This window comes from Leuresthes tenuis, unplaced genomic scaffold (genome assembly GCF_036924035.1).
Source record: "Leuresthes tenuis unplaced genomic scaffold, fLeuTen1.0.hap1 SCAF_11, whole genome shotgun sequence".
NCBI lineage: Eukaryota > Metazoa > Chordata > Actinopteri > Atheriniformes > Atherinopsidae > Leuresthes > Leuresthes tenuis.
Genome location: NW_027325365.1, coordinates 9,225,118 through 9,246,000, shown reverse-complemented (window position 1 = coordinate 9,246,000; position 20,883 = coordinate 9,225,118). Strand labels below are relative to the sequence as shown.

General features: G+C 40.5%; 1 protein-coding gene across 1 annotated transcript; it reads right to left on the bottom strand.

Annotated features, from left to right (window-relative positions):
* Nucleotides 1–238: 238 nt before the first annotated feature.
* Nucleotides 239–19,546, bottom strand: LOC140318549 (cohesin subunit SA-2-like). Its single transcript, XM_072396372.1, has 31 exons — nucleotides 19,518–19,546; nucleotides 18,970–19,066; nucleotides 18,444–18,662; nucleotides 17,763–17,859; nucleotides 17,391–17,467; nucleotides 16,792–16,996; nucleotides 16,042–16,193; nucleotides 15,267–15,464; nucleotides 14,294–14,392; nucleotides 13,674–13,753; nucleotides 12,869–12,976; nucleotides 12,285–12,381; nucleotides 11,867–11,969; nucleotides 11,612–11,715; nucleotides 11,273–11,365; nucleotides 11,085–11,177; nucleotides 10,041–10,241; nucleotides 9,568–9,635; nucleotides 9,404–9,491; nucleotides 7,447–7,527; nucleotides 6,587–6,679; nucleotides 6,017–6,185; nucleotides 5,439–5,569; nucleotides 4,978–5,079; nucleotides 2,857–2,990; nucleotides 2,478–2,600; nucleotides 1,878–2,053; nucleotides 1,227–1,422; nucleotides 834–935; nucleotides 619–730; nucleotides 239–289 (listed from the first exon to the last, which is right to left on the bottom strand). Exons 1-31 carry the CDS (start codon nucleotides 19,544–19,546, stop codon nucleotides 239–241), a joined length of 3,678 nt encoding a protein of 1,225 aa, XP_072252473.1.
* Nucleotides 19,547–20,883: the final 1,337 nt, after the last annotated feature.

The window sequence follows — 20,883 nt, the reverse complement described above, 5'->3', positions numbered from 1 at the left end:
AATTCAAAATGTGGAATAAAGACCTCTCTCAGCTTAAAGTGCTAAAACTAAACACATTATTTAGAACATAAGCTAGATTTTCCTAATATTTAGTTGGAACAGATTTAAAAAATCACAAATTTCATCAGATCTCATAAGTGAACTTGATAAGGGGTATTCAGAGGAACAGAAAGCTCAAACATTTAATGCCAATACAGAAACTCCTGAACATGTGTTGACGAGATGGTCCAGACAGACCTCAGTCAAAAAGCTCATCGAGGATGCTGGCCGAGGTGAGACGTGTGGAAGGCTAAAGAGCAAAAACAGGACAAGGACAGTTTCAGTTTATCAAGCAAACTAACTAAAGTTCAAACTATTGCACTCATCATAAAAAGATGCAGTCTTCAGATCGTAAATATGCTCTATTCTGGCCCAAGAGTCCTGGTCACATTTATAGCGTTAGTCAGTGGTGTGCTTCATGTTTCACATCTATCATGGAGCTGTAGCTCGGTTGAACAGATGTTGAATCAACTGATAACACAAACGTGACAGGAAGCACTATATACAGAATTCAAATGGAACTTTTTCTAAATTAAAAAAAAGGTATAACCAACATGAACCATCATTTTTTGGTTTTACCAGTGTGTACGCAGACTCAGAGTCACTGTCGTAATCTTCAATCTCAGGCTCCTCTTCTCCTGAACTGCTGTTTTTCTCTCTTTCGGAGATGTCGTCCTCAATTAGAGAAAGCCTACGCAGCAAAAACAGAGGTCAACATTTAGTAAAAATATTAAGCTGTGAAAGAGTTTTTTTTTAATTTTTTTTTTTTATTAAAACCTTAGGATGAGCCTTACATGGTGAGGTGGGACTCCAGATCTTCTTGCTCCAAGGCGGGTGTAGTTTGGACGGAAGAGAGCTGGCCTCGCTTGGTGGGTTTCACCTTTCGCATCTGTGACCTTCAGATGAGCTCCATGTTAACTTTGTCTACTGTCTAACTAGAGCAGCTACGTGAACAAACAGAAGTTCAAACTTGAGGAAATTTTACACTTTATTTCAGTGACTGTCTGATCTCAATGCGGCTTTTCCTTGTGCCCGTTATGGTTTATATTAATGTGGAACAGAACACGTTGACCTGCTCTCTGGTAAAGAGACAGAAAGCACTTGACCGAAGGCAACTTGCAGCATTTGGCAGGTGCCGAGTGTCGTATTGAGCAGTAATTAAAAAATTTTAAAAAAAAACAGCTTACCCAGAGGAGAACTCATCCTCTGACTCTAGCTCAGTTAAACCACTGCTGGCATCAGACATTGTGACTCTGGATTTCTTGGCGGGCGGCTGCTTGGTTGGCAGTTTCTGGACAGTGGAGGTGAGGGCAGGAGTGTCAAGATGGCTGTGGATACTGCTTCTCTCCAACCAGGACGCTTTGGTGGTGCTGGACTCTGAACCTGGAGGAGACAGAAGTCATTACAGAAGACGACTGTATCAACTTGTGACTGTACCTTATAAAGCATAAAACCAACTGAGACACTTCCAAAAATAAGTGAGAATGTAAGACCATTTTCAGTTATAATAAACCATTTAAGTCGCACACTCAGTAATAATACCAAAACAATAATCGGTTAAAGCTTCTGAAATGTCAGGCTTTTCCTTTTTTTCCTTCATTGTACATCACTGTAAGTATAAAGTTTGTGAATGTGAACAGATGGCTGGACATGACACAGTATTTGAGGGTATCACTTATACATATATATAATACATGTTTTTATCAAATGGGAAGAAAAACTGAAAAAAAAAATAGAATAACAAAAAGACAAAAGTCAGAATTCATCATATACTTGAGTATCATTTAAGTACTATTATTAATATGCAAGTTATATCCTTAGTGTATTTTGTGCTTCACCATGAGCAGCAGATCTCCTGCGTTTGGCAACAGGGGTGTTGTGTGAGGCGGTGGCATCGCCTCCCTCCTGCTCTCTGGACTTGGATGAAAAGCGAGACTCCAAAGAGCGCAGATACAGTCTAACTGACGGCCAGGAGAGGGCGGCAGGAGGACACTCGGATTGCATAAACTCAGATCTGGGAGGGGATGAAAGCATGACAGGAGATGAGGACAAAGACTAGGGAAGCCTTTAATGTTTCATCTTATACATTATGGACCATCAAATTCAAACAAAAACCTTAATATTTACACTAGTTATGTGACAACTTTGAGGCTGCAGAAATAAGTTAACAGTTGCTCTTTCTCCAAGCTCATAGTTGGAACAAGGAAAGCAATAATTCAATAAGAATATATAAATTTGAACATGTTTTGCTTAATAGGCATCAATAGAGACATCCCCTAGGAAACTGGCACTAGATTCAAACAAGTTATTATCATTGTCTGAAAGGAGATTCAATGAATGAGAGACAAAAAGCAAACAATGACACATGAGCAGAAAAGCTGCATCGGATGTGGGAGGAACCACGTTTGTGTGGATGGAGATGAGTTTGTGTGTCTCACAGTTGGGCACGGTCCTGCTGAAGCAATTTGAAACTGAACTCGCTGAGGATATCCAAGAAGGCCAGGTTTGGATGCTCTTCCTCTCCCTCCTGCGGTGTCCGAAATGCAAAATGTATACCGTCCCTGATAACAACCACAATATATAAAAAAAAGTCTGTTAGAGCAATCTTTATTTACGTCCTTCAAGTGTAATTTGTCAAGATATCCAAGTTCATATCAAAAAAGGGAAAGAAGCACGTTTCTATTATTTTCTCAGAGATGGAAAACTGCCTTTTAAAACGCCATAAAAAATGTAAGAAAGCTATCAAAGTACAATCAAAATAAACTGAATTTAGAAGGTCACAGCAGGTCTGGTCTTTAAGAAAAACGTGTTACTGACATGTGGAGGGCCACCAGCGGTTTGCGGACACGATGAAGATTGATGCCAAAGCTCATGGCAAGCCTTTTGGCCAAGTCTCTAATCTCAGAGAGATCCTGCTGGCTGTGGTCCTCTGTAAGCATCTCTGAAAACAGCTGAACACACACAGACATGACTTTACATAAACATGTTGCATGAACTGCACGGTAAACTGATCGAACCCTTCCAGAAAAGGGGTGGACAAGTTCCAGCGGTTTTCAGGTTGGCTCAGCTGCCACGTCAGAGTAGTCCCAGCAACAGTTGTGATTATACAAAAATATATATATATATATCTCTGTCATTTAAACTCTTAAAAAAAAGACTATTTGTTGGAATGTTAAGCCGAAATGTGCAGATGGTGAGCTGCAAGCACGATCCTCTGGAGCAAATAACATCATCTGAAGGTCATGACAGCTCATTTGTGGACACTGACAAAGACAGGGTATTTTGATGATAAAAACTACTATGTGAGAGTCACACATTGAAATGTCAACCACACTGACAAACATCTGTTAGACTTAGACTGCCGTTTCTGTTCCCTGCAAAGATTCTAATCTCATGGGGAGACCATTAATCCTCAAAACAACGGAATGCCGACAGTGATATGAGTTGTAAATGCCACACTTCCACATGTGACGCACATTCGATTAAAACCGACATGCAGCAGGGTAACATGCACAGCTGAGTCGCGCTACAGTTAGATTTCAACAAGGGCTGGGCGATAAAACGATAACGAGGAGAAGTTATTCCTCGATAGAAATATGAAACATGGTCGATATACATTTCGATAGATTATATTCGTCCATCTTTAGACACACAATACGAATAGCCAATGACAACGAGAGTTGCGCCGCGCTGAACAAATCACGTGGCTGGAATAGAGCCATGCCAGCAGCTAGTCGTGGCCCGTTTGTCTGTGCGGCTGCAGCCATATAAAAAGAGAAAATGAGTGTTCCCTCAGAAGAAACGCCGAACATACAGCCCAAGGCGTAAGGGATGACACTGTTGATAAGAAGGGCCCAAAAAGTTCAGTGGTGTGGAGGTATTTTGGTTTTTTGAAGTCCGACACGAAACAGAGTAGTGTGCACTGCAAATTATGTGGAGCACATGTTCCGACAAAGATGGGGAATGCCACTAATCTCTTTCATCACCTGAAGCAGCACCAACCGTTTGAGAACGTAGAATGCAAACTTTTCCAAACAGCCTGGAACAAGTGCTAATCTTCCCCCAATAACAACGCCTGTGCAGCAGCAACAGAAGACCATAGAGTCTGCTTTATCCAGCGCCAGGCCGTATGACAAAAAAATCTAAGAGCCATCGTGCTATTACAAATGCAGTAGCTTATTGTGTGGCAAAATACATGGTACCAATAGGCACAGCGGAAAATAAGGGGTTCAAGTGGATGCTAAAAGTTATGGTACCGATATATATCAATATCCAATGATATAAAAAAAATATATATATATTGTGACTTTTTAGGTGTGGCTGAATTCACTGCACAGACACGCTGTGTTTAAGGCACTGAATGGAGAAATTTGTCAGATGACGCTGCAGTTTTAATCAGGATTATATTCGTTTTACCATTTGAACAAAGAGATGCAGACAGATGGGATCTGTAGCATGTCAGTCTAGTTGCATATATGCAGGAGTGATTCGAGCCCGATTTTAAAAAGCCTGATTTGTTCAACTGCATTCTAAAACAATTTGTCTTATATCCCCCCCTCTGAGTGTCAAGCTAATGTCGTCATTATGGAAACAAGGGCTTCTCATTTGGCAGCTGCACTATCCTCGCGTCTCTTCCATGGATTGGTCACAACCCTGAGGTAGAATATCAGATGTGAAGACGAGATGTGAGCCATTGAAGATTGACTGCTTTGAGACGGATTTGGTACTTTTACTCCCAATGAGCTGTGTGTTGCTGTCATTGGAAGGTCTTATCCCAAACTTCCTGTTGTTTTCAGAACATCAGAGTGCATCTTTACCTGACTTCCCTCTTTCTGCACCCCTGCTGCAGACCTCCCACACCATGCCATGGAGGCACTCCTCACAGTTTGAAAACATCAGCTCAAGAACAGAAATATCCTGGTGAGGTTAAATGCACACCTGCTGTAGGCTCAGACAGACAGTCTTGGCACTCTGTACCGGGCTGATGAGCTTGCTCTTGCTCACAGTCTCTTTAATGATGTCACCAAAGTCTTTAAAGTACTGGAGAAAACCAGAAAAGGACAAAATGTCAATCTCATTGATTAAAAACACAGGATGAACGTCTGAAAACATAAAATAATCCACTCCATTCTCGTCATCTGTGCTTCTTTTAGCTACTGTTCTGACTCATTCTCAGCACCTCACAGGCTCTAAAACAGATTTGATCATCCTTCTCCACTCTCTAACACATCCTGTTCATCATTAAATCTTTAATCAACCCTTTCCTTTATTCATTACGCATTTCACAGACCCAAATAATAAAAAAACACTAAACTATCCAACATTTTACCACACTCCTATGTACACAGCTGCTCATAATGTGAATATGCTGGGCAAATGAAGCTGGACGTGCACTCCACCTTGCTGTAGTGCTTGAAGACATTGGTGGCAGCACTGAGGTCCAGCACCCCGTAGATGACAAGCTTACAGTAGCCAGCCAGCTGATTGCGCTTCCTCTGAAGAACAATCATCTTTTTCTCCTCAGCCTCATCTAAAAATAAGAGCCAAGTTAGAGGATGGAGGAATAACCGGCCCTTAGTTATGTTTAAAAATGCAGAGGCAGAGAGAAAGAATTCAGGTATCTTTAAGGTACAAGCAAACAGAGCATGTGAGCACATGACATGGGGTGGCTGAGTCAACAGATATATTTCAGGGGCGTTACCAGAACATCATGAAACACAGAAAAAAGAAAGAACTATTAACTACAGAAAAAGACTCTAAACAAGACATCAAAAACTATATGCACTTGAGAGTAGAGTCCTCTAGAAGATCTCTAACAGTTACAAATGAGCTATTCCCAAAACATTACACATCAACAAGAGCAAGAAATGTGTTAGCAATGTTCATACACTGAATGAAGCTGCTTCAGGAAAACACCACATTTCATGCAAACATTTATTTAGAGGAGGTGTCATATTATCAGTAGGTGTAAAAATACCATCGAGCTCAACATCTTCGGTGTCGCTGAAGATGTAGTCCAGAAGGAAAGCAGCCAACTCGGAGCGCAGAGAGTCTGACGGCAGGTGCACCAGTTCTTGGAGGGCAGGTTCAGAGCGGACTGAGTTTGCACTGTACAACAGCAGCAGGTCGCACAGCAGCTCAAATGCCTTTGGATGGAAGGACAAAACTCATGACATTTGAATGTGACTGATGTAAAATTCAGATTCATGCAAGGGTGTAGGAATAACTTTAACATTGGGGGTGTACACACACACACACACACACACATTGGAAACCTGACAGATATAAAAACAATTTTTGGGTGGGACTAATGCACCTGTCTCCAATATGGGGGGGGGGGGGACATCACCACCACCACCACCCACCTATGAGTATTTCTTTGTCTCTTACATTATCTGTATATTGTCACTGGTAGGTTTACATATATTCATTTTAGCAGCAGATCATTTGTTTCTTCATTTCTGACACTTAAAATAGCAATTTTCAACTTCTTTGTAAAAGATGACATGAATACACTATTAATTAGCATGAGGGCCACTGCTCTTGCCTGATCTCTTATCTCAGCCTTGTCCAGAGACAAACACGTCTGACAGATTCTGCAGAAGGAACGCACCTCTTTCTTCAAACGCTTCAGCTCCGCCTGAGAGAGAAGGTGAAATGATCAAATAATGAGGTCTAAGGCTAAATCATGGATATTTGTCCAAATCCAGAGGTGAATTATATTAGTGACACCTTGAATCACCTTTGCCATGGGATGCCCTTTAATTTGAGCGTAATGAGCATTAACTGTCCTTTAATGTAACAACCAGTAAATTAACCAGCGCAGTTTGTCCACAGTTAATGTCTTTAAATAGATAAGGATGTGACTTCAAGTGACTATTTAAAAAGAAGGCAAATGTTAAAAACCAACAAGAATGAAAATAATTACATGAAGAAGAGATATGTATTTGTTGATGAGGCTGCATTATGCAAAAATGACATGCTGTTTGTGTGAAAGTGAGAAGAAAACAGCAGAAAAACAAAATGAGCACAAAATGGTTAAATAGTAAATACAAGACTAAATTAAATACCAACGCAGAAAGATAAACGGTAGGAAAAAGCATGAAGCAGTGAGAAATAAACATCTGAGCGTCACTGTGGGCTCATTGTAACAGACTGTTGGCGTTAAGTGCCTGCTGGTGACGCAGCTGGTGAATTGTTGGACAACACAGACAAGATGAGCTCCACAAGCAGCCAGGAAGCCACAAACACAGACACCACGGGTTGGCTGTGATGTGGCAGTCATGGTGAAAGCCCGAAATGTGTCAACTGGCTGACCTCATGCAGGTAAGTCGATAGGATCAAGATTCAAATTACACTATTTAAAAATAATTAATAAGCAAAAGGTTTGATTTAAAGAACAAGCACCTCATCCGGCTTGGAATTGACCACATTCACTTTGGCCCACATCAGGTGAAACGCTGCACACTTCAGAGTTGAAACCATGAGCTGAAATTACACACATAAATTAAAATGAGCTTCCGTACAGATTCGGTGCGGTTTGCAAAACATGAATTATCTACAACTTAGAAGTGGTTTGATACAAATGTAACATACCAGTAATTAATCCTGTTTGCAAAGCGTTTACATGAAGCTGTAGAATATACATTGCCCGTCCAAAAAAAAAAAAAAAAAAAGTTGCACTAATGTTTTGTTGGACTGCCTTCACTTTGATTAAAGCACATATTCTCTGTTGCATAGTTTATACAAACTTCTGCAACATCACAACTTTTATTTTTGTCCAGAGTTCTTTTTTAAGATCTTGTAGTGATGATGGGAGAGTCGGACCGCTGCACATAGCCTTCTCCAGCACATCCCAAAGATTCTCAATGGGGTTCAGCTCTGGACCCTGTGGGGGCCAACCCATGTGTGAAAATTATGCCTCATGCTCCCTGAACCACTCTTTCACTATTTGATTTCCTCTCTTCTTACCCAGGATTTCCACCGGGGATGTAAGGGTTGCGTAACGGCTGTTCCGCGGTCACCGTTGCTGATCGCTGCCACGCTAGTCTATGAGAGTGTACCCACCGCGTACTGCTTAGTTTATACTCCTCCATAACGTTGACAGCGTCGACGTGACGTTGTCATTGAGCATTCAAAGTTCTGCGTCGAGGGAACACATTGCTCTGCAATTCACCATGCCACAAGGGAGGTGTGGCTGTGTGTTTGTGTGGTTTCAGCGGTTATAGCCGAATCCTTGCTTTTTCTTCTGGTCAGAATAAAACAATGACAACCAGGGTGGAGCAGCTGTATTTGCAGTCGGAGCTCATCAATGTTGAAGAACAAATGCTTATATTGACAGTGTTGAAGCGCAGGCGACAGGGAAGACGTTTGCGGAGGTGCTCTGTATGACCGGTCGAGTCTGGGAACGGGGGAATTTACAACACTGGTTCACCCACTGAGGGACTTGGATGAACAAATGCACTTTCGATACTTTCGAATGTCAACGGGCCGATTTGATGAGCTTCTTTGCCGTGTACAGCCATTAAGACCGGAAAAAGCAACTGCCGGAAATTACATTCTGAGCGGTCCGTGTCTATGCAACATGTAGTTAGAATTTTTTGGACGTGCACGTCAGGCTACGGCGAACTACGCTTAACATCTTATCATTCCATTGCACTTCTATTCTTGACGGAGCTGCTGCTGAAACAAAGCAGATTGCACCAGCACAGGAAATCTGACACAGAATCAACTAAATAAACTTCCGCCCTCTTCCAAAATAAAACTACAATTACACAAATATAGAAACTGACTAGCACGCTTGGTCAGATCAACAGGTTCTTCTGCGTCGGAGAAGCACATTAAGCTGTTTGTTGTTGTTGTTTCCTTGATACACACAGTTTATCGAGGGATCTCGCCGTCTCGCATACGTTCCAGATTATCGTGGGATTTAGCGATCTCGCGTGAATACGGCTGGCTCACAAGCCAGCACTCTGCTGCCGTTAGGCAGAGGACGGAACAAAACCATGGCGCAGCTGTTATGTCCCCGGTGGAAATCCTGGGTTAGCCCGATGCGCCCATCACTCTGGAACAGGATTTCAGTATTGCAGGATGGAATTGAATGTAATTATGAAGTAATTATCCAATGGGATGCTCTTAACTGTTTGTTTAGTTAAATACATGAAGTGACTTTTTTTTTTCTTTTTTGGACAGGTGGTGTACATATACTGCGGCATATGACATTATACTCCTATATATAACAGTGTATATGATATATAAACACTTCTTTCTTTTTGCATAAAGTTTGCAGTTCAGTTTGCATAAACTGACATCTTAAATCAATATTCCCAACCATGCCCCTAAGATATCCAAATATGTCATAAACCTCTGTGTCAAGCTCCAGAGATTCCATACTGCTCTTCAAGAGCAGAAGACACGAATCAAGCAGCTTCCAGCCAGTCAGGTCCTTTGCACTAGAAAAAACACACACAACTCAGTATACTGTAAAGCGCAGAGAGTGCTGTGGCCATGTGCATACTAAGAACTCGCCTGCTCAAGGCAGCAATTCTTTTCAAGGCCATGGCTGCACTGTATAGGTCATCATCATCTGCTGTACCCTAGGGACAAGAACACATACTGATAGTGAGAGAGAAGCTAATACCCACTCTTAGGTTTATACAAAAATAAGCTTTGATTAATAAAAACTTGTATTTAGGAATATTTAACATTGATTTTGTGTTTTGGAGAAAAAAAATCACATCTTTTGGTTATGGGTTAATCAAACAGAGTTCATTTACATATCTGAGTCTAGTAGTTAATCGATTACACCCAAGAATAAATGGTTCAGGTTGGTTCATGGAAAGCCTCCTTACCATAAATAAGGACAATATAAAACAAACACTTCCATCAGTAGAACAAAAAATACTTGTTTTAGTTTGGTATATCTAATAAACTGTATGTTGGTGTGTTTTATAACAAGCTGTATTTGCTGGTATGCAAGTTTCACAGATGCACTCTCCAACCTGCAGCAAGTCACTCAAGTAAGTGCTAAAACATTCGGTCAGGTCGTCCAGCAGCTGGCTGAATGCCAGGTGTGCACGGGAGGAGAAGGTGTAGATCTCTGAACACAGAGTGCTGGCGAGCTGGGCACAAGCCTGCAGCACAGCAACCTCTGTGTGCTTCTCCACAATGCCACATATCTGCGACAGCAGCAAATCCAGATGCTGAAAGGGAGAGAAGAGGGCGATGGAGAACAGAAAATGCAGAATATGGAATAATCCCTTTGGATGGTTTCTATAAAAGTACCAGGTTTGCTCACTTGAGCTAGTAGCTCAGTTCAGCATGACCACAGGGTCCCTGAAGATCTGTCTTTGTTTAGCTCTTTCTTAATCAAATCTTTCAAAACCTGGCTGGATCTTATTTGCCCTCACCTTATCTTTGTCTAATGTTATTTTTTTCAAATGTTCAAATATTTCAGGACAGAAACCAACAAACATTTGTTTTCTTAAGGCGTGTTCACACCAGTAGCATTTTTTAGACCCAACAGATGCCTGATAAATATAGATGACTCTGACAGGAGGGTTCCTCTGATGTAAATTTTGTGCCAGAAACAGCAAACCACCATAACAATGTTGTGTTTGGCTGAATGTGCTCAGAGTTCAAGAAGGCTGTATATGGTAGTATTTTCTTCTAGTAACTTCTGTAAACGTATAAAGTTTGTGTTTTGCACATCAAGTCTTGCTGAAAGGTGGTTCAATGCTTGTACAAAACCGTCATAAGCTACATGACTTCTCTGTTTAAAAGCACAACGCAAGTTTGAAAGCAGAGAATTGTGTGCTGTATGTTTTGATGTTTTAGATCCATGCTTCATTTATATTTTAGTCAAGGTGTACCAGACTCTTGGTTGGTGTGCAGTGTTAACACGTTCACAATGTATAGCCTATAATGTAGATATACTGCATGGGAACAAATACTTCACATTCTTTATGGCATCATTTCTGAACAGATTTTATTATAAGCGGTTGATCCTCCTTTATGTTGATCCTCCAGATCTCAGGCTCTCTCACCTTTTCCAGCCACTGAGTGCTGCTGTACATCTCCAGATCAAAGTGAAGGGGAGCTTTGAGAAGGAGGCTCACTTTTCCTGCATCTGCTGAGTACTACAGTTTGGTAAAAACACAAACACTGCATCAAACTTTATGTGAAATGGCCCAAAAAAAGAAAAGAAAAAAGAAAGACTTGAAATTAGGTGAACCTTGGCGAGCAACTGTGGCAGAATGGGGATGAAATGTGTGGTGATGCGACTCCTGTCTTGTTCCTGGATCTTCTTATCCTTCAGACTTAGGATCTAGTCTCATTTGAACATCCAGCAAACAGTAATACATGTAAGCAGACAAAAGAATTAAGATATAATCAGCAAATGTGTTTAAATTAATGTCCATAAGTCAGGTTGAAAATATATTTAGTGTCCAAAACAAGCAAAATAAAGCTTCTCCACAAGATTTTCAAATAAAAACAAAATAATTCCATTCACCCCTTAGCTCTACTCTTCCATAAAACATAAATTACAGAGGATTACGTATGCACTTGTCACCTTTTTGCCTTGACTTCTCCCGACAGGTGGGGTTGCCTGCGATGCCTGTCTGATGGCACATATCATAAGCTCTAAGAGTGCCCCCTCCTCCTCATACATCAAACCTGACAAAAGACGCAGAGACAGGAGCATACAGCTGAGACAAAGCGGAAGCAAAAGGAGGATGATGCCAAGCTGAAAAAGAGCCAGGCATCATAATATGAAGTATAATGCTGTGTTTTTGTTGAGCTGACACCGTCTGATCTTGTCCCTCACCAGCATCCTGTAGCAGTAAAGTTGTCATAGTCTCCCAGTCTCTCAGCTCAGATCCTACCACAGCCCACAGACTGTCCACCAGGTACGCCCCGTGCTCATGGAACTGTAAAGAGTGTGGATGCTTCAAAATGACCAAACACTGATGTGCTTTTAAACTTATTTTACCCATAATGAAAGGTCCACATTTGACAATATGTACTAATAAGTCAGAATGTTACAATTACAAACAAGATCTCCTGTCTTTTGACTGGTGTAACATTTTACAGTCAGTGTTCGAATCAGTTTGAACACTGACTTTCATCATTAAAACATAAGGGGAAATACATTTCTTAAATTAAGTCATACTATGCAAAATTTATGCGGAGATGACAGAGACAGATTAGGAAAAGAGGAGACAAAGAGCAGACTGAAATACTACCTCACTCTGAATGTAGAAGGAGATCAGGATTTGGAAAAAGGCTGCATTGTTGCTTTTGTCATTCCATTCCTTGTCGCTGGCTATCACACTTTTTAGCCTGACACACACACATACATACAAAAAAAATCTAATTATTTGAGCCAAAAATGAGTATTTACACAGAGTGGATTCCTTAACAAAGAGAGCTACTTAAAAAGCAAATAAAATGTACCCTATGTTTTAAAGTGAAAGAGATTATGGTTTTATTCCCTACCTTTGTGGGAATTAACTCAAAGATTACAAAAGAATGTTCGGGATATTATCTTAAAAATAATAAGGCTCTGATATTTCACTTCCGGTGGAGTCTCAGCGATGAATCGATAATGCAACAAATCAAGCAATCAAACAATAGTTTAAGGTCTTTCAAAGTTTTCTTTGAACAGTAGCTGCTTTTTCACTCATTTTTAGCACAGTCTTCCTTCCTGAATATGATCAGAGAACTGTCTTTGTTTTGCTTGTGAAGTCTCTTAATAGTGACCCATGAATCATTCCAAAGATAAACACAAGGGACAACCATTCTGTGTATCTGAAGGATGAAAACGTACTTGCTGCATAGGAAGGCGCCAGCTGCACATGCCAGGCCTCGGTGTGAAGCGTAAACCAGGGGATAGATGTGGCCACACTCCTCCTCCCTGAGGCTGTCCTCTGTCCTCCTATCAATGTGAGGGTCCAGACAAACTTGTCATTTTAGCTATGCACGTTAACTAAACAAGGAAGAAAACATTAAGCCGTTGAACACTGTGGATGGTCAGGATGTTTATTCTCCTATTCTATCCTGCTGACTCAATGTGGATTTATGAATTTTCCTTAATAGTAAGGAAAAAAAAAAAAAGGAAGAAAGAAAGAAATCTTTGAGGTATGATTTAAAAGACATTTAGTAACCAGCAGTGTGTTGAACCATCTAATTTACACTCAGCAGTGTAAGATTTCATCAAACATGAGATCATAATTCCTGCCCTGAGTCACTAGTGACGGTCATGTTTACAAGTAATTGCTTTCCTCGGGGGTCTTGGAGAGTTTATCACTAATGGATCTGACCTCAAGACTAACACCGTCCATATAAAGCAATGTGACACATACGCTGAAAACTAACAACATAAGCAGAATCAGAGAGCAGTTTCAATAGTCTTACACTGCATTTTAATTGGACTTTATGCAAATATAGCTGCAAATTACATTTGTAATCATCCAATAATTAGAAAATCTACTACATTCATGTAAATTTAACACAAAATTACAGACCTTAAAATATAAAAATTAGGAAATCTACTATATTCGGTTATGTTTTGATCTCCTAAAATAAATTCCAAAGAACACAAAGAAACCATCACAGACAGAGAAAACCCTCACTGTTGGATCATCAGCAACAGATTGACCACTTCGACTGCCACGTCTGAGTCTTTGTCCAGCACCATGCTGAGAATCCTTTCCTAAACACAGACGCACAGACATTCAGTTATGCACTGTAACACACACAGACAAGTGTACAATCATGCCAGCAGACAAACGCACATGAATAATGTGCAGACATGCATAAATGTACCCACACACACAGATGTGTGTATGCATACACACACACACCACTGATTAGGCAGTAAGCCATGGCATAAAGACTATCTATCTGCGGCAGCACATGTGTTTGAGAAGGGCTTATTATCCATCAGTAATTGGCAGCAATTAGCACAACCAGACACATGCCCAGACAAAGGATGGGACCATAACAACAAACAGGAATGGTGAAAGAAAAAAAATTGAAAAGGCATGGAAATGTAAGTGGCAGGGGGGGCACGAAAAAGTGGGAGGGGAGACACAGACAGGCAACAAAATGGAAACAATACAAAAAGCTGAAACAATAGATTAGAGACAGATGCTGAGACAGACAGACAGGCAGGCAGACAGACAGTTAGGAAAAAAAGAGGGAAAAACCAGGCATTAAATGAGGCAAGAGTTCGTCCAGAGGGATGCCTCACTTTAAATCTGTTGGTGAAAAGCTCCAGGCGGCCAATGAATTCCTTCTCTTGGTACAGACCCTGCAGGGCACGCACACACTGCAGACGCACTGGACTTTGCTGAGGGAAACACAGAAAACAAAGAACTCGAACACACTTTCTAGAACCCGCACGCAGACTGATGCTTGAGTCTGTTCATAGTGTACATTTCTCTTGTTCGTTGTCTGTTTGAAAGCAGGATTATGCAAAACTACCAAACTTAGAAAGTTGGAATGCGAGCAAAGGAAGAAGCATTCAAATTTTGGTGCAGTTTGGGATCACTTCAAATTAGATCACTTAACACTGCAAAATACATCAGTGGCTTTGTCCATCCTGCCTGTAAATATGATGTAGTACGATAAAAATCAATGCATTTCTGTATTCGTTGCCATCCTGCAGAGAGCTTCAGACAGACAGCTGCTGCCATTGTAATGCATGCTGCTGTCCACTGAGAATATAGGAATGACCTGATCGTAACCTGTGGTTTCCACCAGGTCTGGCTACATCCCACTCTGTGTGCAACATGACCACCAGAGCGTCGACACCTCTCAAATTATGTTTGTGAAGATGCGCTGCACTCAGTTAATATGCATCCAGTCTGTTTTTGACAGAAGCCGAATCAAAGCGCACAAAGCAAATGAGCTGTAAATCAAATCAGACACAGGCTTAACAAAATGAAACACCTTGTGCCGACTCCCCAACAACAACAATACTTTTTTATAAGAACAACATGAGGGAAGACAAGGCATGGATTTTGCAGTGTAAGCTGAGAAAAGTAGTGATGACCTAACATCAATTCATAAATTGCCTTTAATGATTGAGACTTGTATTACTAAGAAGGCTACTTGTGAAGAGCCATGTATGCTGTGTAATGAAAGAACAAAACAAGCTCACAAATGAGACACTATCCCAGGGTTTTGTCTTCTATTGTTGTGTCCCATGAATGCATGTTAACCTTGTCATGCAGGGTCCATCCCAAATATTTAAGACATCCATCATTAAGGAAGTCCTCGGGGTCCGTTTTCAGCCAAAGGCCCAACTCCAAAATACACGATGCACGGATCTCAGGCAGTCTGTCGCGGTATCGATGTACAAACACACCACGGAAAGTAGCGTTCATCATGGAAGAGAGCTCCTCTCTGTTCTCTCGTAACTACAACATGCACACAAAACCAGATGCACTTAAACCCAAAACTACAGTTAAAAAAAAACAGTGAATAAATCAGTAACCTCAAAAGTCAATGTCTGTTCTTATCATAACTCAAAATGTTTGATGCACTTGTTAGAACTAATAGTGTTTTTGATTGTTGAGAAGAAAAATAATAACTGTGTTTTTCACCCTCCCAAGACATCTGACTCTTCAAAACTATAGGACTGATGACAAACAGAAACCTAGCCAATACCATTCAGTTTCATATCACAAGGTGCTGTAACAACTGCATGAGGTTGAATTAGCAATGAAAAAGTTGAAAGTGAACTTAAAGAACATTTGAAACTAAATAAAAAAAAAATAAAAATCTTGTGTCCAACAGCAAAATATTGACACTTCAGTTTCACTTGAGTACATCGAAGATATTTGTTTTTGCACTTTGCGTCCTTTGTAACATTTCCCCTCCAAGATATTTATTACAAAGTTGACATCACTGCTTTAATGTCAGACCCTACATACTTAGGTCAAAGTGGTTGTGTCTCTGTCGTTAGGTCTGCTTTTGTGTGCATTCATGCGTCACCTCACTGATGGTGGCCTGCAGCTCCTCCAGTCGGTCAGAGGCTCTGTTATTTGGCTGCTTGCTTTTCTCCAATTCATATTGCCTCTGGGTGGTCTGCAGCTGAACAGACACTGTCACAGCTACTTCCACCAACCCCGTCATCAACTTCATGGCTAACAGAGGAAAAATAAGAAAAAATACACAGAATGAAAGAGTGACAGAACTACACATAAGCAAGAATTAATCTGATTTACAACTTTGTTCGTAAGATTTCCTTAAACAAACGCATATTCTAAACAGAAATGACGGAGAACTATACTAAAATCCAAGTTAAATGTCAGCTGAACTCAGTTTGTGCTACCAAACAGAGGAAGAAAAATAACACTTTGGTATGAATATTACAAGCCTCTATTTTTCTTTGTCTCCACTTTGCATTTTATTCACCTTGCCAACTAATTCCTTCAGACCTCTCTTTGTTCTTCTTTAGTATATGGCCAAGTTGACAGATTTTGTGTTTTCTAGTTCAAACTTTAGTTTCAGCCCTGTGAACACTACTTACAGTGAAGGGGAGCCTTCACTGTATTGCTCTCTAAAACAATCAGAGTAAACATGTTGGATGTGTATTTTCTGTGAAGCATCATTTCAATTGCTTGCTTCAGATCTGCTAACTAAGTGGAAACACAGCTCATGGTTAACTAAACAAAAAGTTGACCTTTATCAGAATGTGCATGCATTTCTATTTAGTGCATTGTAATGGACCAATGGGCTTACCCAGCAGGGTACTGGTGTGTCTGAAGGCTCGGACCTGGGAGTCAGACATGCCAGTGAGCAGAGCCAGCAGTGAGGGGAAGAGGAATTCGTCATAAATGAGGCTGTTGCGGCAGGAGCGCACCAAAACCAGAGCAAACTCACAGATTCCAGCTTTGAAACGCTTCATCTGAGGACCTACAGTGCTTAGAGGGTAGTTCACTGAATCCTGACAGAGCGAACAAACAAAACAACAACAATCAGACAAAGAATCAATCAGACATGTTTTCAACTCTCTACAATCTGCCTTGTATGGTATAAAGAGACAGATTGCCTGAGGTTTATTTTGCTAATGCCAAAAACATCAGTGGAAAACCAAAGTGATTAACTCATTAATGCGTTCATTTATCAGTATTCGATTTTAATTAGCATGTTCCATCATGCTGTGCCTCATCCTTTAGAGCATAATCTCTAGGGACACGGATATGCGAGTTTCTAAACTAATTCCAGCAGGATTAAGTCTACAGAGAACACAGACAAAGATACAAACTCACGGTACAAATAATGTTTATTTTCAGGACACATTTGTCTACATCTGAACTATTGTTTTCCTTCTCTCTCACCTCATTGAACTCCTTAGTTAGTGTGCTGATAATCTCAGCATTCTGCATGCTGTCAAACATATCTCTGCTAACCACACCTAGGGAAGAAAAAATAAAATAAAAGCAGAACCCCCACAATGGAATTTAAACAAAATCGAAGCCTAAAAACACAATTTACATCACATGACTTCACACTTTCATTCCACTCATTAAATGTCAACATTGCTGTCATACGACAGAGGATTAACACAGCACCAAGATTGTATTTGAGCATATGTAGCAGGAGATCAATACCACAGATGATTGCCTGAGCTAAAATTGGAAAAATAATCATCCCAACTTTGACCCCCACCCACAAAGACCCATCTCCTGGCCTCCCTCTTGACCTCCAACCTTTGCATCCGCAGGACTGAACAATGAAGTTGATGAGCACCAGCATCCCCGCCTCTCGGCTCTGTTTGTAGTTGTCCAGCCACTCGTCCACCACCGTCTTAAAGATTGACAGGGAGAGAGCAGCCAATAAGAATGCTGCACAAAGATCAGAGCGCAGATGTATAGAATTCAAATGCACCACCATTATGGATTTCAGCTTTAGCCTGTAAATCTCCCACTATCTATGCATATTTTTTGTATGATGCATGCGTGTCTGTACACACCACCCTTCCAGTGCACTTATTTCTATTCCAGTTTTATTCACCAAAGCCTTTACATGATAGTCATTACTGCATCATAGTCAAACGTTGAAATACTGTTAACCATATATTTCCTTCCTTTTTTTTATGAGGACCCTTTTAGTCTTTATCCAGGAGAGACTGAAGAAACTGGGATGGACGAAGGCTGTCAGTCATTGACCATGCAATCCAATGAAAGGGCTCTTTCCTCTTTGCGTATCAAAAGCAATTCTTTAGGTTCACATCAGTCAGCCACTGACAGCACATGATAACCTCTCTCATTGTCAGCTTGTTTTACTTCTCATTGTATATGCCTCCTTCAGCACCTCCCTCCTTTCATGTGTTTATCTCTATAGTTACCTCCCCCCTTCCCTGCATACTCTTTAGCTTAAAGATTGCTCACCACCATGGCACTCTTTCCTGAGCAGACAGCGTCATAGATATCCTTTGCACTGATACCCTGGTTCCTTCTTCCCGCTGGTCTAGGAGAGACCTGTCTGGATGTCCCCTGAGAGAGTGGCTGCTGCTGCTGCAGGGAGGGGTCTGGAGGACAGGGGACAGAGCTGCTACTGGGGATGGATGTCAACCTCAATGCAGCGTTGCGTCTGGGTCTCTTGGGTGGCTTGACATGAAAGAGATTTATTTAGGGATTTGGAGAAAATTGATGTAGTCAACTGAAATGGTAGTAACCATGACAAGATGAAGGGCAGGTTCTATTGTGTGCATCTATCACAGTATTGCAGTTATTTTCAAAACAGTTCTTAATTCTTGATCTTTTACAACAACCGAAAAATGACTAAGAATTATGCATTTCCCTTCATTACCATAAAAATGTCTAATCTTAACAAGATCACAGGTCTGATCTATCCCTTGACTATATGAATAACATCTAAATGAGTGGGAGGAATTTCAGAGAGAATAGAATTTACCTGAGACCCAGGCGCTGCCTGTTTTCTTCGCTTTGAGGCTTTCATCTGAGCGTAGTCGACACTATCAGAATCTGAGGAGTAATCCAACTCCTCAAGACTGATGGAAAAGAAAAACAACTCAGCATCAGAAAATTCTTATTATGAAGACTATTAGGAGCGCAGCGCTTGGCCAGAGATTGTTGGTCAGATTTTAATTCGACAGTTGCATTACAAACTTGCTCACAAAGCCATCCATTAAACAGTGCCCGAAGTTAACAAGCCATACAAAAAAAATCTTGATGAACTTCTTAAAGTTTTGTTTTGAATAAAAATGTGAGGTTATAGTTTCGGCTCTAACCATTACAGTATAACACAGTGTGAGTTTTAACTTCTCACATTTTAGTTAATTTCTTCCATGTTGATTTCTGAACTAAAGTGCAATTAATAAATACCAGGCTGTGTGAATATATGTCCACACAATGGTGAGGTCGTACTGAGACTTCATGATGGAAATATCTAGCTTTAAGTAGCCTGCTACAGATTCAGAACATAAGTTTGGCCTACTTCACCTGTCTAAGACTGACCTTCCACTTGTCATTTTGGCTAAGAGGAGGTACCAGGGATCATGAGATGATTCTGGCTGCCTGGATAGCGGTTTTTTTTCCCACCGAAGAGAGCAACTGTGTAGAAGCGTAAACAAAATTTATGCTAGCAACAAGCGAGGAATTATTCCCCGATTAACTTCACTGGCATTAACAAGCTAGCTAGATGAGTATTACAAGAAATTAATGTAGTTACAACTCTTTAAAAGATAACTGCCTTGTGAAATCCGCGGCCAAAAGTTTTCTGGCAAAACATAAAACAGGTACGACAAAATGTTAGCTTAGGAAGTGCTGTTCATTAATGGATCTTGCGGGTTACTGCCTGTCAGACGCTTCAATGGATGATACAATCTTTTTAGAAACTCTATTCAGCTCACCACTACAAGTAAAGCTAACTAATAACAACAGTTTACAAGTTAATTAGAGCATTTTTACCCCTTACGAAGACTTAACGTCAACCAATTTTTTTTTTTTACAAATTTTTCCCCCCAATTTTTTTTTACCTTCTTCGTAAACCGAAGAGAACCAAGGGCGCGCGAACGAATGATAGTTTTGGATTGGCCTGCGCCTGCTTTGAGGAGAAGATGATTGGTCCTTTCCAGAAAACTACTTCATGGCCATTGGTCAATCCCAAATTAACCGTTGCTGGGTCTTTCAGTGCAACACCATGTTTTAACTACGATACAGCTCATTTATTAGTTAGTGCGTTTTGAAATTTTATTCAATTATATATATTTTTTTATTGAGTTAAATCTAATTATTTTTTTCTTAACAATAACTATCATTTAATGTACTCTGAGTTTAATCTTAGAAACAGTGTCTACCTGACCAGTTTTTAGCCCCCTGATGTGGTCCCCTCAATGGGTCCACACCCCGCTGACGTGGGCTCCCCTTCCCTCTCTCCTCTTTTGGTCCTTTTTTGCAGGGACCATTGTTCTGTTTTTTTTTGTTTTTTTTTTACCAGTGTCAATCACGATACAATCAAAAGTGGCTTCTGGTCCCAGTCTTCAAAATAAAATGCACATTGGTCTTGCTTAATATAACAGTAAAATTAGATTACTAATCTAAAGTGAAGCCATCTGTGGGACATTATGTCTAAATCTGATTTTCATATCTAATCTTCTGTGAATTTGTGCCACATTTAAGGTCAGAATTGGACAGAAAAATATTACATATGCAGTAGTATCTCTAATAGTGGTTTCTTAGTATGACTAATGTTATACTGTACAGAGTAGAACATAAAAATAACACAATTTTGATGCGATCATGTCGTCAGCGTTTGTTTAAATATATATTTTTTTTTTTGTTCTGCAAACTCTGGTGCATCAGATTA